The sequence below is a fragment of the Rissa tridactyla genome, chromosome 5, assembly GCF_028500815.1.
Source record: "Rissa tridactyla isolate bRisTri1 chromosome 5, bRisTri1.patW.cur.20221130, whole genome shotgun sequence".
NCBI classification, from domain to species: domain Eukaryota; kingdom Metazoa; phylum Chordata; class Aves; order Charadriiformes; family Laridae; genus Rissa; species Rissa tridactyla.
Genome location: NC_071470.1, coordinates 80219108 through 80236634, shown reverse-complemented (window position 1 = coordinate 80236634; position 17527 = coordinate 80219108). Strand labels below are relative to the sequence as shown.

Genomic DNA, 17527 nt, shown 5'->3' with positions numbered 1-17527 from the left:
CTTAGAATTACAACAGATAAAACTTGTGTTCAACAGTCTTAAGAAATGTAAATATGACTATTTTTAGAACGCACGCATGAGCCATAGGAAACTATTAGGTTTCCTACGGACAAAAAAACTGTATGCTGTCTGGATTTCTCAGGTTTCATTTGACGAACTGTTAATGCCTACATTTATTCTGTCTCTCTGACCGAAAACGTCAGACAACTAACTATGCTATTTATTTCTTCCATCAAAAGCGTCAAACTGGCTATTATTTACTGTTACCTTGCAGTCTGCGTCAGAGCCAAAACTTAATTTTGGTCACAGACACACGTGTTGACTTCCTTGATTCAGGGAAGAGGAGAACAATCAAAGACAGTAGTAATGACAATTATCGCTTAAATCACAACTGTTCAAAATTTCACAAAAGACCTTTTCCCCAGGTGCTTCTTGATCTTGCCAGCCTCATTTTTGAAGAACAGCAGTCTTTGGAAGTAATTCTGAAGAAGATAGCTGCCACTATAATATCCTTCATGCAAGTGCAGAGGTGTACCATCTTCATAGTAGATGAAGACTGTACTGTGAGTTTGGCTTTTGTCTAAAGGCAGAAGTGCTTCTTCCCTGGGAGCGGGGTGGGCCCCTCTTCATTCTGACTCAATAGTATTTCAAACCCGTAGCATGTTCTGTCGCCTTTTCGTCCTCTGCCTTTTCTTTTATGGCCTCTACTCAGGTTATGTGTTGACTTGACAAAGGCTTCAGTCTTTGCGTAGGCCAGGCTGCCATTTTATGCAGCCGTTTTGCACTGCCTGTTGTAAACCTCGGCTCTAAGCTCTCTCCTATGGCAATGATCTTGATTGTTGAACTCTTTCATCACTCATTTTCTTGGCTACTGATGTAGGATGCAAAAAAGGAAAAGGCTGGGAGAAAAATAATGTGTCCTTTGCTTCCTGTGCCGCACCGGTTTTGATGGCACTTTTTATTTCTTGAATATATCTAAGCAGGAAGTATCCAAACAAAGTATCTGAACAGAATCATGGCCTGTCCCAAGATCCTGGCTCACTGAAGGAAAGCACAACTCCTTTCCAATCTGCCCACCTGAATTTCCTTCCTATTGAATATAGGCCACAGAACAAGAGCAGGGTATTATGTTGTACGCCTCAGTCTTGTACTGGCATTCCTAGTTTTACCTTTACTACTCATTAGAGATACGGGTGTACTAAGATCTGGAAATGAGAAAGCATTTCCAGGTTCTGTAGCACAGAAATAACACACAGCACTGGTGATCATCTGCCACAATCCCATCTCTCACTGTATTTAGAAGAGTCACTCCTGCATGCAAGAATACAGAAGAGGAATTTATGTAATTTTTGTATTCACATATTCGCACTATTTTGCAAGTTAGATAAACTCTAGCCCTTAGTTTGCAGTCTGCAGTTTGAATCTTTAGTACAGAGAGAATCTAATTTCTGTCTACATTTAGGCTTCTTAGCTGTGAAAAAAAGCTGCGTGAAAAGCAACACAGAGATCAGTCAATACGTTTAAAAGCTTTCGATGTCCTCCCCCGTCCAAGCAAAGCAGGTCTAGAATTGGATGAATGTTAAAATAAAGAAGTTCTGTGCTGACGAGTAAATTTGGCACAGCCTGTAAATACTGGTGCTTCTTCTCAGAGTGATCAGTAAAGATTCAAGACACTTCAATGATATTTAAAGCCGTATCAAAAGATATTTTTGTGGTAGGATCCTGTACGCTGGCTGCTGGACGTGAAATGAAGTTACATCATTTTATACTTGTCTTTATTACAGAACAGGTTTTGATAACTGCAGCAAGCTTTTCATGAATACTACTATTGTAACTTATGACAACCTTATACACCTATATATTAAAATATCCTCTCGGTATTCCAGGATTCATTTTCTAGTGTGTTTCACATGGAATCTGAGGAATTAGAAGATTCAGCTGAAAATCTGAAGAGGTAAAACAATGAATTCAAACTTTTGTTCATCCCAGGAGAATGCTGAAGAAGCTACAGTTTCAATATTATTTTTTTCATAATAACAGACCTCATTTCCACTGAGTACCATGTATGACTGCTATTTTCTAGAGCAGGTTTTGCCCTGAAATGTACGTAGACAAACTCTATTGCTGTAAAAAGGTCACACTGAGCAGAACAGGAGTAGGGCCTGATCTCTTCACTTTGGCAGGTCTAAGTACGTAGTTATATCGCAAGGCTAAGCTACGGAAACGGACAAAATGTGAGAAGTAAAAAACTAAGTTGGTGGGCTGCTCTAAAACTGATCTGTGAGAAATCTGCAAAGTGACTATGTTGTAAAGTAGACGTATCCACATTAGTAGATACTAATCCTATTTATGATTTTAAACAATTATTTTAATCATTCCTGTTATTTCATAGATAGGGAAGCTGACTCGAACATGACTGACCAAATCAAGAATAAATTCCTAAAGTTCTAACTTTCATTCATCTTTGAGAAACCATTAAGAAGTTCAGCTGGGAGGAAGGGAAAGATGTAGAAATTGTTGAACTGAAATACCCAGATTAAATAGTTTCCAAATTTAGTCAGAACCTCTGTACTGAAGTTTGAAAACTACTACCTCCATTACCTTTCTCTGGCATCAAACAGTTGTTTCAAATAAGGTCAAAAAGAGTGAGACGGTCATATATAAAATGCAGTACTACAGATAGAGTGTGCAGAGAGAAAATGGAGATTTCTGTACCCCTTTGATCTCTCTCGCAGTGAACATTTAGCATACTAAAATTAATTCCATATATTAGAAAATTATGTCCAAAGTATGTGGCTTGAGCAACTAAAAACTGTTGAGCTGTATTACAATTTTAGACGATGTACAACCAGAAAGTCCAGAGGTACAATGGGCTAGTAAGATCACAGGGTGAAAAAGAAAGTTCCTGTTTACTTCCTCTTCTACACTATGGGAATGGTAAAGAGAATTTACCCTTCCTGGTAATTATCCCTTCCATGGTTACTAGTTAATGGACTCAAAATGTAATTTACTGCTTGCATGGGCCATCAGTAAATTATTTCTCATAACTGATAGGACGGGAATCTTTAGAGGCTTAATTGCCTATCGGAATCTTGTTCATGAGACAGCACAATTATATGCCAAGGACTGTACCACGAGTCAACCACTGGAGTCAGAACCTCTGCTGTGCTTGAAGAATACGATTTTGGGCAATAGCAGAAATGCAATGACCTGGATTAGATGGGAAGTATTACTGTACATAGCAAAATTTCAGGCTTGTTTTGTAATCAAGGACCCTGAATCAAACCCCAAATCAGACTGGTTTTCAGAATTGTGGGGCATTCCGTTCTATAACCTCGTTTGTGAAATAATGAAAGAATAATTCCCTTCCTCCAGCACTGTGAACGTTCTTACACCAGAAGGATAACTAAAGTCAAGTCAAATGTCAGAGGGAAACTACAGGAACTTGATGGGAATAGGTTTATTATTAGGACATACGTCCTCCTCCAAAGCAGGCAAAGGGTCCAAGAGAATTGAAATGCCTTAATTAAATACATCGTGGCTAAAAAACTAGGAGATGATTGAGTCTGTAAAGATATTTTTTGTTCTGATTTGGAATAAACAGTTCTATTTCAGTAGCCAAATCCCCACGCAACTGATTGTGATTTGAAATGAACTTAAAAGCAGAAAATTCACAAATGTTACCGGCTGCACTCCATTTAAAGAATATGTGATTTTCATCCAGTATTGATTTTTCAAGTGTCGGATTTGTGAACGGAGGTTGTTTTCAAAAAGTTCTGTTTATTTGAATATAAACCCAGTTGTTCAGTCTTAATCCTTCATCTGCATAAACTGTCCCGATTTGTTTATTTCTTAAGTTTGGTGTTCAGTGTTACCATTGCTGAATATTAAAGAAATGTTGGAACATAGAAAGCAACCCACTCTGCAGTTTTGTGATGACAGCTGGATTAGGATACAGGATTTGAACTCAACTCCATTATATATCTGTTGGTTATTTCCTTTCCTCATACAGGAAAGATACTACAGTTACCTGCTTTGCATAATGAAACGATCCATTTCATACTATAATAATAATAATAATAATAATAATAATAATAATAATAACGTTGTATCCTTCAGGGACTGTGATACAAACAAAATCAATTATATGTATGCTCAGTACGTCAAGAACACAATGGAGCCTCTCAACATCCCAGATGTCTGCAAAGACAGAAGATTTCCCTGGACAGTAAGTAAAATAAGTTCAGCTTTGAAATTCAGAAATGGAAAATGTTTTTCTGTTTACCTTTCAAATGTTTTTTGTTCTCCCCTTATAATTTCTATTAATTTTAACGGCCACAGTTAGAATTACACAAACACAAAGGAAGGTACGTTTGCTTGATAAAATTCATTATCAGTGAAGAAATGGTAGAATACTCACACAGTGAGACAGGTGGAGAGCGGAGGGATTTATCCCTACAGGCATTATTAAAAAAGTCCAACATTAATTTGTCAACAAACAGACAGTGTGATGTGGAGAGCGTGCAATATGTTGTAGAAAATATTTCAGTGAAGAACAGCTGGAGGTTTTCACAGTAATCCTTGGTAGTTTACCGTGAGTGTTGGGAGGCTCCCCGGAGTTCCTTCCCTTTTATCCTCTCCTTTCCCTTCTTGTTCTGGCAAAGATTAATGCAGCAAGTTCTTTGCTGTTTTGGAGAAGGAACAACTTCACTTTTCTTCAGGAGCTTTTGCTTCCCACGTCATCAAGTGTGAGCTTGTGGTATAGAGTTTTAATAGTAATAATAGTAACTTTAATAGTAGTTACTATTAGTTTAGTTTATTAATTTACTAATTAGTAGTTTAATTAGTAAATTTAATAGTAATAACTAGAGAGTTATTAGTGGGTCATAAGAGGGAGAGGAGTTATTATGATCAGCAGATAGCTTTTTACCAAACTCTTTGTTCTGAGGTACAAAAAGGTCAGAAAACACAGTGCTCAATGTGATTGTCCCGGTAAGCGGAAAGAAGGAGCAGGCTCATGGTGGGCAGCTGTGTTGCTTCCCTTTTTCTCTGTGCAAGGTTTCATGGATGTTGTGGAGTAGGTTTCGATGAAGGATTGAGCAAGACAGGAATTGAGTGCTCGCCACTTTGCAGTAGAGGGCCCAAAGCTACCTGAACCGCAAGAGTGGAAGTAAAACCAGAATCGGACAGATATACTGTATTAGATCAATGAAGAAAGAAGTGATTATTTCGAAGACATTTTAAAATGAATACCTCGAGAGTCATCCAAACAACTGTTTGTCTGAATCAGGCCTTTCATTTTGTCAGTAGGGTTAGAGTTCTTTTGCATTTTTCCCTGGAATTGAGATGACATACCGTATGCATATAAAAGAAACTCATAAAAAGAAAATAATATTACCGCTAGAAGGAATTTTGGATAATTTTTTTCAACACACAGTGGCTGCATCTCCACCACTGTGTAGGAGCAGTCTCAAGGCAGGGCTGTAGGCTCAACGTTTTGAAATCTGATGAACCCTGGCATGAGGGAAATCCCAGGTGTATCTAGTGCCCTAGAAACCCTGGCTTTTCTCTTTCTTTGGAGGACATTCAATAGCGTGCTTACTCATCTTACGAAAATAACGAATATGCTTTCTAAATGCTTTGGTGGCCTCAACCAGTGACATGACGCAGAACAACAGCTTGGGTTTATTTGTGGAAGAGCCATGCTGTTGCCTGAGTCAGGTACAAGCCACTTACAAGGACAGTACAGCAGCCAAATGCTAAGCTTCAGTAGTCATGTGTACGTGTTCTTCCCTGAACCAACAAAGTTAGTGCCACGGAGACAAAGTTCAAGTATCTACAAGACTATGTAAAGGTATTGAAGCCTGTTTTTGCTTAATCGCCTTCCTGTTTATTCATACCGAGTCAGTCATTTTTATTAAGCACTATAGTCTTATCTCCAGTGCAGTCCAATTTGACTTTCAACGCGTCTGAACTTTACCATGAAACAGCAGGTTCTTCTCAGGGCAGCCATAAACCAATTTTCACACAAGCTTGAGTTGTGTTTCTCAGCAGCCCTTGCTGGAGAGGTCTAGGGAGAGATGCTGATTCTTATATCCTTTTTTACAGCTGATTTCACAGGTACGTCGCAGTTCAGAAAACAGCAAATCCTACTTTGAGTTATTCCATATACCCTCTTGATAACGGGCTACCGTTAAGTAGTAGTACTTAAGTTCCTGCAGTCATATGAAGTATCTGGCATGATGTAATCCTTTAATGATTTCTTTAAAGAATCACATTTCCTATTGCCACTTGTAAGCATTACAGTGTTTGTGCATTTGCCTGCAAAGAAACTGTCTACAATCCTTGCATAGCACCAGGGAGCAGAGCAACAAGTTTTTACTTTACAACAAAGTAACCTTTTGGTCCGAAATATTAGTATGTACCCATTTTTTTGTCACGTACAATTAGAGATTGGACCAAATGTACTTCTCATCAACTGCCACGTTATTCAGGAGCAGCCAGAGCAGAACGACATCCTTTTCTCACCAAGTATTTGAAAAAGATGCTTCGTCTTTTTGTTCCATCCTTCTACCCTTTCACCCCCCAAATAAATTCAGTTTCCTTCTCTTGGAACATGAGACATGATAAAAGGTCTTTGGAAGACTGCAGAATGTTGACCTAGTTGGTGGTAGTTTTCCTACCTGTTTTTCTTTGGATCAGAATTTGATCTCCACTAAGCCCCCTTTCATTGAGTCGGTGGATTAATCAAGGCATCTCAAACAAACCAGAAGAGTTTATGATAATTTTAGTGCTACAAAATGCACAGTTAGCTTAATGTCATGTAGTTACTTCTATTTTCTGACATCTGTCCCTTACATTGCAATACTGCAACTGAGGTGATATGCTGGAAAGGGGAGAGGTCAGTTCCTTTTACAGCTCATCACCTGATGAGAGTAAGAAGGTGTCCTAAAGCCCATCTGATCTCTTTTTCATCTGCACTGAGTGGAACACTTCGTCTTGGTGTGAACTGGTCATTTTCACGGGAGTGGTACCTTCTAATAAAAGAACCTGTTATAAAGTTAGCACAATTCCACAAGTCACTGTAAACTACTGAATGAAGATTATCATCATTACCTGTATTATTATTCACCAAAGTTTGTATCAGATGCAGTGTTTATTAAACTGTCCAGACAAAGGTGTGGAAACTCTTTGAAGACGTGGTTGCTTGTTGAAGGAGTATATAAACCAAGAAGGGTTGTAGACCCCAGCTCTACAGCTTTTTCAATTCAGCCACTTGAACATTAGTCTTCAAAATTGTAACTGTATTTTTTTGGTTTTTTTTAACAGAATGACAATGCAGAAAATGTAAATCAACACATAAAGAGTTTGCTGTGTACACCGATAAAAAATGGGAAAAAGAATAAAGTGATAGGTAGGTATCTTTACAAAAATATTTTTATACATTTCATAGAAATATGTCTGTGCTCCACAGTAGAATCTCAGCAACATGAAATCTCAACCCAGGAGAGAAGATCCTTAATAATCATGTTTTCAACTAATAAGTCCACAGCAACCTTGACTGTAAATTGCTTACCTAAGAAGCTACCAAGTATCTAAAATACTCTTGGGATACTTCACCATTTATATAGCTGCTTTGCATTCAAAGTTTTTCTGTAAGTAAACTTATTTTCATTGCTTCCTGTTTGGAGAGTCAGTTACCGCTCTTGCTTGTGTTGATCTTTTACAAGGCAGTGAAGGGAAAAGAAGATGTAAATCAGTAAATAAGCTCTTCAGGCCTGAGCTGTCTCTCGTGCTGGGCTTTTAGGGGCAGTGGCAGCACGTGGAAAGACAAGCTGAACTGCACACACATCGACAGCTTCCTCAAGTGAGACTCAGGTAGGGGAAGGTTCATACGTCGGAAGGCTAGCTGCTGTGCAATTTTGGTGCTACGAAATGCCCTTTGGAGGTGCCTGCTTCTACCCATGGATCACACAGGGAGCCTACAGTCCTATCTCTAGGTGTCTAAAGCTACCCGGCGTAAATATCTGCAGCACCTCCTTCGCTTTTTCTGGAACTAGTTTTCTGTTATTTAAGAACGGCCGTAGTACCACTGGTTTCCCGGGGTAACGTTTTCAGAAGTAATTTGACATCACTTAGGTCCACGCAGGCCTAGATGCTTATGGAAACTTAGAAGCCTAGTTATCTCTAGTTGCCTAAATACTTAGGTCGTCTGGATCCTCAAAAATGAGTTTACATCTAAATAGTTTGGAGGATCTGGTCAGGGAATAAGCTTTAATGAGCTTTAAGTCTTTCAGTGAGTTTCAGATTCACTTTAAGTACTACAAAGTATATTTACTGAAGTTCTCTCATTTTTTAAGAGACATTTATGCGTACCAATATGCTGTGTCTTTTAAGAATTCATTTGCTTTTGTGGCTCATTCACTGTTGGGTCTTAATCTTGTGTTCATTACGTCACAGTTGCTATGGAAATAATTATGTCATAAACAGTACTAAACAGAGATCTGAAAGTGAGTTTTATGAGATTTTCCTATAGAGTTTTATAAGTCAGCTTCTTTTTCCCAGGGAAAGTTAATCTTGTTCTTAGAGAATCCTTATTTGCTGGGATTGTTTATTTTTACTATCATTCAAGTATCTAGTCATCTCGTTCCATTCAGGGTCGGAATACTGTTTGCAATATTCAGATACCACAAACCCTGCCACAATAGTTTACAGCTACTGTTAAGATATTCTTATTGATCTCTTTAGATCTGATACTAAAATTAGTTCCTCAAAGAGAATGTAACTTGGAAACAGGACGGTCTAACTTTGTCACCAGACATTAAAACTTCTACATGCAAGGCCAGTGTTCTTCTAAAAACACAGTTTGCATGTGTGTGCTACCTGCTGTGACAGGGAAGATACACACTTGCTCCCTCAAAGACTTTTTTTTCTTTTAATTAAAAGCCTCAAGGGGCTTTTTTAGTCTGTAAATATGGAGTATTAAAATGCTGGAATTACTTTCACATAAAAATTACCAGCACCGACAAGACTTTACAGTAGCTGATGATTATGTTCACTGTTGGTACTGCTGTAAAATAGTATTCATTATCATTTCTTCCCTACCCATACGCGGAGAGCAAACCCGGCCTCCCTGACCTAACAGTGGCGAAGTGTAAGACATTCACATTCTGTTCATACATCCTGTGTAAATGAGGAGTAGCTCCACTGACGCAAGAAAACCTAAAAATTGTGGAGACTGTTCTGGAAACACCGTGCTAAATAGTTATCTTCTCTTTTGCTGGTTAAATACATATTTAATATTTTATTCCTTCTGCTGCAAAATGTTCTTCACAAAATAACGTAGAGTACACAAACTGGTATGCAATAGCAATTTATAGAAAATGAAGACTTTTTCATTTAGTAATTTTTTCCAGAATTTTTAACTCGCAACTATTATTTTCACTGGGCTAATTATTTGCAGTTGGCCAGGAAAATGCTAGCTTTCGTGCTCAAAACTGTTAGTGCTCACACCCATGAGAGTGAGAAAACATTTGGAACTCACTTAAGTCAGTTAGCGCCCCCAAAGCACTTTTGGCCAAAGACAACATGTACTTAAAATGCAGCTGCTTTAATTAATATTCTGATTTCTTAGCAGAAACTGCCATCCACTAGGTAAAACTGAAGGGAGATATACGTGTGAATTTCCCTCTGCTTAAAAAGGTGTCAGGGGTTTAAGCTGCAGCAAGGTTTGGTAGAAGTTACCTGTCAGACCTTTCAATGGCACCTGCACAGAACAGTACAGAAACTCCTGTATCAACAAGTTTGAACCTAACGAGCTGAATTCAGTAAGATGCTTTTCAATGAGTTCGGTCGTCTTTGGAGCAGGCTGTAATTCAATCACATCCTCATCGAATCAGTGAGTACACTTAAGATTTGAGCCTCAAGTCGGGTATTCTCTGTTTAGTTCATTTATTTTAAAATATTTCCAGTACTGACTCAAATAAGGAAGTGAAAACTCTGTATACCGCTGTTCTGACTTTCATAAATGTTCTTTTGGCACCGTTACAAAAATTTAATTAGCCTCCAAAGGACAAATTGTCTTTAGGGATTAAATCAATCTAGAATACCACTAATAATAAAAGCTAGATGAAAATGACCCTAGAATTTCACAAGATGCTCGAGTCTGTAAAGCCCTAAATTTTTGTTTTACAAATCCTAATAAATACTTTTGAGTCTACTAAGTAATATGTAATGTTTTAGCTTTTGTTCTGTAATACAGTGAAATTAATCTAAAAAACTTAAGGGAAAATCCTACAGCACTCCTGCGTGTCACTTACACCTACGTTGGTGGTTTATACTATAGGCCAAACTGTCCTAGACCTCATTTTTCTCTTGATGTTCCATACAATAGGTGATATGTTGGCAGTTCTCTGTATTACTTCTTTTAATTTCCGTGTCCTGGCATAGGGGTTTGCCAGCTTGTGAATAAGATGGAAGAAAACTCGGGGAAAATCAAGGCTTTCAACAGAAATGATGAACAGTTCCTGGAAGCATTTGTCATCTTTTGTGGCTTGGGGATCCAGAATACACAGATGTATGAAGCTGTTGAAAGAGCCATGGCCAAACAGATGGTGACGTTAGAGGTGAGCTCAAAATCTACGTGGTCCTTAATTAGCCCAAAACAGATCCTAATCTCCTCCAGACCCTGTCTGTTCTACACCTAAGTGCAGCGACTCACACGGATACTGAACAGAAATTGTTCTCTCCCAGGAGAACAGCATTTGGTCTGTTGAGTTGCATAGGAATTTTTCTGCTTGTTTACGTATCTGCCAGCAGACTATTTTATTTAGTACTGTCTTTTAACTTTACTCATGAGATTTACTGGTGAGCTGAGTGCATCTTTTCCTCTACATGAGGCTACACATTGGCCACACAACGGGTTTGTTCTGTTGTGCAGGAAGAGGGAATGGTTTGGGGGATTTGGGGCTTCCTTTTCTTGTCTGAGGTTTTCTGCGATGATTTGGCTCAGTCCTTTAGACAAACCGGTTTGTGGAGTAAGAGCCGCATTATTGTACGTTTTCAGCAATTTCCCCAGACTCCATCAAACCGTATCAAGAAGAATGTCATCTGGTCTCAGCCTTTAAATTGGTTACTTTTACGTTTAATAGCTAAAGAGGGCTTTCGTCTGAGAAGCTGAATTACTCAGAGGTGATAAGTTGAAGCTGAAAGTGAAAAATTTGTAGACTTTGGATGTCCTAACATTCATTATGTAAACAGAATGTTTGCAGAATTCCTAAAAAGGGGATTATGTACCCTGTAGCCTCTAAAAGAAACGCTACAACTCTCAAATAAACCTGTATTAAGTCATGTTAAATAAAAAGGCGGTAAAATTATTGTCAAAATAATTTCAGTGCTTTTAAAAAGAGCTGTTTGTTTATACAGCAAATTGTCAATTCTCTTTATAGATACTATAACTTTATAGACACTATAGGAAGTCCAGAAGGATTATAAATTAGTATATAAGCTGGCTTCGCTACAAAAAAAGTCAGTCTCTAGTTGCTAAAAAAACTCCGTAACATTTTCATGTCCTGTGTTCTCAACAGCTAAAAAAATGAGTTCATTTTGTTAATTCCAAACAAACATATTGTCTTTCAGACTTTTTTTGCCAAGTTTCAGTTAGGGCAAAGCTTTCTTTTATGTCTGAATAAACTCCTGAAAGGATTATTATGGCAACAATGTCAGGCTCATAATTATAGCTGTTTCGTGTATTATTTGTCTTTGAAAGTGGGGCATGAAAACTTTCCAAAGAGAAAATCAGAATTCTTTGCTCTTTTATAGAAACTATTTACATTTTCTCGGCCTAATTATCTCAAGAAGATTCTGTGCTGTGGGAGATTTGTGAAAGGTACAGATATCTCCCCGTATGCTTTCAGAGAGCTCCCTTAAAACCAGCGTGGGCCCTGCACGGACACTGTATTTCATCAGCAAATGCAATGCAATGCAGTGCCGCTGCAAGCTGAAAATTCTGCTTTAGGAAAAATACTTTTTTTTTTATCCCATTGCTCTTTTGCTTGTACTAAAGGCTGCTTTTCTCTTTCTGTAGGTTCTCTCATACCATGCTTCTGCTGCTGAGGAGGAAACGAGGGAGCTGCAGGTAACAGCGGTAATTGAATTTTTTACTATTACTTTAGAAATAATCCATTAATACAACAACAAAGGGCAATTCTTTATACAGATGCGATCCCTAAACATGCAGAAACGCATCTTCCAGAAATAAAAATTATAGTGAAGCTTCAACGGATCAGTTCCTGAGTTGAATCAATACATCACATAGAAGGGAAACGTTACAATGCCTGCAATGAGAGACGCAGGCTGGCCAGAGCGCTGCAATTACAGGAGAACCTTTCTCGTGCGTTTAAGTGACAGTAATAGCTGATGCAACGTTACTATCAACTCACACTGATTAAGTATTTCAGAAGCAAAATGTTGAGAACTCTTCTTTCTGCAGCTAAGTCTGAATGTTGTATATTTTATACTTTTGGTACCTTTCAAGCATCCCAAGATTGGGTGCAGCTTTACCGCCTTACACACAAATTCTGTATTTGTTAATGCACCAATTTTTTTTTTTATTTTTACGGTTATTTTTCTTTGCAGTGACCTCATGTTTAATTGTGTGGTTAGAAACCACTGCCTCAGGAATAGTGACAGCTATGATTTCAAGTGTCGTTCAAAGCACAGCCTGTGCTTAGTCTCTGCAGTCCTCTCGGTTCTGGGGAAATAGCATCACCTCTGCTGTACGAAAAAAAATGGGAGGGATGGAGGGATGGAGAGGAAGGAGACATAGAGGACCACAAGTTGGGTAGTACGGGACTGGTCTGGAAAAGCAAGGTGCCACAGAACAAGGCACAAGAACATGTTCACAGGTGAAATAGCATATGAATCCAAACCGTGGTAGATGAAGTTACTGGTATGAGAAATGTGTAAGAACGTTGAATTCTTTTTCCTGTGTAAATCCTATTTTTCATAATCTTTCATGACTTCCCAGTTCTGACACACAGGAAAGATAACAGCAAACTTATATGGAACAGAGATTGGTAGACATAATTATGGAGAGAGCTGACTTGCATGCTACATATAATAATACTGTAAAATACGACACATGCTTCCTTTTCAGTGTCTCAGCCTCTAGGACACAGTTCCTCACACTGGAGAAATGTTTTCCCCTAGAACTGCAACGAGGAAGATAAATGCATAGGTTCATTTCTTTAACTATTTAATTTTACCTGATTTTCTCTTAAACCACATTCTCGTTGAGGTGAAACAACTGTAAAGAAGTAGCGCTGAGAATTACACCTTTTATTTTACTGAAAAAACTAATACTAATTCTTGTTCTATAGCGTAAGACTTACCATTTATTTTGTTAGCAACCTTAACATTTGTGTTTTGAAGGGCAACTAGTACCTATACTTTGAATTTTGTAACTAGAAAAAGTAGAAATGTAATACACAGAGTTGTAATACACGTAATACATGGGAGATATTACTGATAAGAAAAGTTACAGATTTTAAAAAAGTGTAGAGTTGGGGGGTTTCGTCTACTTCAAAATTTCAAATTTCACATTGAACATTTATGATTGTACTCAAATTCCATCAAAAAGATTGTCCCAAGGTTTATAAGATAATCGATCACAGGTGAACCCTAATTTTTCAGGTTTCTAGCCCTGAGAAAGCTCTGCCTGTGGACATATTCTGACTACCATAGCGCTGAATGCGGATTCTGTTAGGAATTCTGTCCTACTGACATCTCTTTCCTCACCATTTTTAGAAAAATGTCGACAGTGACAGATTTTGATGTCTGCACGTCCATAAAAACAAACATGTAACTCCACTGCCTTATTTTCTCAGTCTCCCAAGTTCATACATACTCTTGGTTACAATTTGCCTTAGGTGATTTAAATAACAGAGTGACCGGGTAATCCTTTCCTTATACTCTTGACCTATGGAAAAGCGTGTGTTAAATCTAAGCAAATACGGTAATGTTAAACAAGAAAGGCTAAGGAAAGATAAATGAGAAGCAATCATCGGGTTTCCGTATAACGTGAAGGTAAAATTTAGTATCTCACTACTTCTCTATTGAAAAAGCAGATGTTTATGTTACGCTTTCTCTTTCCTAGTACTAAGTTGTGTTCTTTTATTCTTCTCTAGGCTGCTGTAGTACCATCGGCACAATCTCTCAACCTGACTGACTTCAACTTCAGTGATTTTGAGCTATCAGATTTTGAAACAACACTGTGTACAATTCGAATGTTCACAGACCTCAACCTGGTGCAAAATTTCCAAATGAAACATGAGGTATGAACGCTGTCAAATGCTGCTTCACATGAAGAGACAATGTCGTTATTAGAAAATCAGGAGAACAGTGAAACAAGCCTGCAGTAAATCTAATTGGGAATCTGTACTCAAGACTAGTTAGCAAACTAGGAAGGTATATAAAGTGGGCAGTAGAGGGGCTTGTCCTCAGTTTGGTTCTACTGAATGCTTAATAATTTGGTTAATGCGCTTTTAGAAAACTTGGGGAGTGGAAGTAGAGGACTTGGTTAAAATTCAAATGAGTTTGAAAACGCATAGCAGCATTTCAAACCCAGCAAGAATAAATATACGACGACTAACAAAACCAGTCAAATGCATAAATTAAAAATGGTAAGCAAAAGAACAGCTAGTGGTAAAAGGAAAAACATTTCTCAACTACTAGTATCAGAAATGGTATAAAAGTCAATAATGTGCCATAGTAGCAAAAAGGGGCAAATTTCATTCTTTACTGACAGAGTGGTATGTAAGGCCCGTGGAGTAATTATATTGTAGCTCATATTTGAAGAGATAAACAGAGATACAAATTAATTTTAAAAAATAACACTTTAGAAGATTGAGCAAAGTTTGACTGAATTAAGCTGCTTTTCTCCAGAAAACAGAATATTGAGAAGGGAGATTATAGCAAGTTTTCAGTAAGTGCAAGACTGTTATAAAGAGGACAGTAATATTGTTCTCTAAGTCCATATAAGGTAGTAAAAGTAATTAGCTTAGTCTCTCCCCTACAAACGATTAGATTAGAGATTAGGGGGAACTTTATAGTTATGGAGATAGTAAAGACTGAAACAGATTATTTGTGTGGGCTGTGGAAATTTCCCTGAAGGTTTTTACGAATAGATCTAGTTGTAGATACGCATCTGTCAGCGGCGAGCTAGACGGGTCTTTGCTCCTGGCCCTGGAGGTAGAGCACATAATCTCTTAGGCCTCGTCCAGATAATACACACGATCTCTGTATGTAAAAACCTTAATTTCTAAATACTTCATAAGCAAACAAATTAGTAAAAGAAAACAGGTATTTATTTTCTAGATCACCAGTTTAAATACCAATTTAGATCAGTAGCGTTTAAGGGCTGAAAGGAGTATTGTATTATTTAGTCTGATCTCTTGATTATCCCAGTAATTAGTTTCACCTTTGTAGTAAGGCCAAGAACTTGTACTTCCTTACGGGATACGTCCCAACAGAAGAGAGGGAGTCAGGTAGCCCAGTAATGAGTGGGCTTCTAGTTCCTGGTGGGGCAATTGTAATTAATTAGCAAAACCAAAATAATGCCAGGACAACAGACACATAATTCTGAACAGAAGTAAGAGAACACATCTGAAGAAGACACATCTGAATAGAAGTAAGAGAACACTGACAGCTTTGAAGCTACACTTTAAACTTTCCATACTAGAGCTAAAGAAAAATGGCAGTCGTCTAGCGCTCCTTTTTTAGCAGTGGAAAGGCAGCGAATACTGCTGCTTTTGTCTGTGTGGAATCGTTTACGTGGGTGAATGATAGTGGATTTTCATGTCTGTCAGTACAACGTCTTTCACTAGGAACACTAAAGCTTTTGTTGAACAACCCAAGGCCTAGCTGCTCATCCAGCATTTAACACGGAGCAATATGCTGTATCCATTTAAACCAAGGCACCTGTTCTAGTACACGTCAAATTATTATCTGACCTTCATGCCTTTGACTTTGTTAGAAGTGAAGTATAACCACAACTTGCAATACTCTTGTGTAAAACATCCAGGACATACTCTCTTCAAGCATAAAAAAAACCTACCCAGCAATATAGTAATCGCTGTCTTTCCAAAGTCCAAGTCTGCTTGTTTTTTGACAAGCTGATATGAGGGAAAAGCCACACATTCATTATCAAAACAGCTCTTAAGAGAACTCTGTAATTAAAAAAATAATTTTTCTGTATCAAATACGTCATTAGGAACAAGGATGGTTTTCTCCCGGTTAGCTCAACATAACTCAGATCCTGAATTAACGGCAGTGCCTTGGACACTAACATTTAGCCATTAGTACTAAAAGCCCAAACCCACAAGTATTACGTACTCAATGACTGAACTAGTGGCTGTAAGCATATTCTTATCTGTGTTCACAGTTAGAAGTATGTTTGTTATATTTCAACTGCAGTGACTTAAAAGGAGATTTTTTTCTGTAGGAGAGACAGTTTTCAAGCGGGATTACAGAAGATTTGTTTTCATAAAAAGAATAGGCTTCTCATAAATTTACAATTAACTATGTGATGCTGTTTCTTAAAGGTTCTCTGCAGATGGATTTTAAGCGTAAAGAAAAACTACCGGAAAAATGTTGCTTATCACAATTGGAGACATGCCTTTAATACAGCTCAGTGCATGTTTGCTGCTTTAAAATCTGGTAAAATTCAGGTACATTTTGTTGTTTCTACATTAAGAATCTTCTGGCTAAACAAATTCTATAATGATGCGTAATTCTCGTTGTCGTGTCAGTAAGGTGTTCGTCATTCCATGGTATTGCTAGTGAAATCAAAATATTTCTGCTGAAGACTTCTGGCTTTAAGGGCTTGGTTTGTGAAATTCTTGTCATGTTGTTACGTACCCAGTTTCAGTTGAATCCTCTGGAAATGATCAGGTGGAAGTTCCCAATGGGAATATCTGAATTGAGGCATGTATATGATTATGTCCTTTTTTAAAGTTAATGCCTATGCTACAAGCAAGTCAAAAAGGTGGAGAAGAAAAGGACTGACCCTATTTCAGGATGTTTTCTTATAATATTCAACAGGAAAATTTTTAAGTTCAGACACAGAGTTGAGTGCAGCTTTAGACAAACAACAGAACAGTTTTTGGAAATAAGGATTTAAATGCTTTTGAACAATGTTTCAACCTTCCACTTAAAAGACAGATAATAATTTAAAAAACAGCCTAATCATTCTTTATTACAAATACTGAAGGGCTAGATGATCCCCAAAATAAGAAATATTGATTCAAGATTTTTCCAGAATATGTTTTTAGGTTTCGTTTTTATATTCTTGAAGAAAACAAAACGTTTCTGTTCATCCTGAATTAATGTGTTTCTTCAGTTTGCTTACAGACAATTGTTATTAGTTGGTTTATACTATTTTACAGTAAACACCTCCGAGAAAATAAATAAATCCTATTTGTAGACCAAAACCCAATACCAATAACGAAAAGGCATTCCCTTCTTCTAC

General features: G+C 37.7%; 1 protein-coding gene across 6 annotated transcripts in view; it reads left to right on the top strand.

The window, feature by feature from the left end:
- Positions 1-17527, top strand: part of PDE5A (phosphodiesterase 5A) — a 128620-nt gene that overhangs the window by 93890 nt on the left and 17203 nt on the right. For 5 of the 6 annotated variants that reach the window (XM_054202116.1, XM_054202115.1, XM_054202113.1 and 2 more), the window contains 8 exons: positions 426-563; positions 1887-1954; positions 4120-4228; positions 7330-7414; positions 10450-10625; positions 12086-12145; positions 14187-14333; positions 16602-16727. In XM_054202116.1, coding sequence (XP_054058091.1) covers positions 426-563; positions 1887-1954; positions 4120-4228; positions 7330-7414; positions 10450-10625; positions 12086-12145; positions 14187-14333; positions 16602-16727 — 909 coding nt within the window. The remainder of the gene's footprint in view (positions 1-425; positions 564-1886; positions 1955-4119; positions 4229-7329; positions 7415-10449; positions 10626-12085; positions 12146-14186; positions 14334-16601; positions 16728-17527) is intronic. The other variant, XM_054202114.1, reaches the window with a different exon arrangement.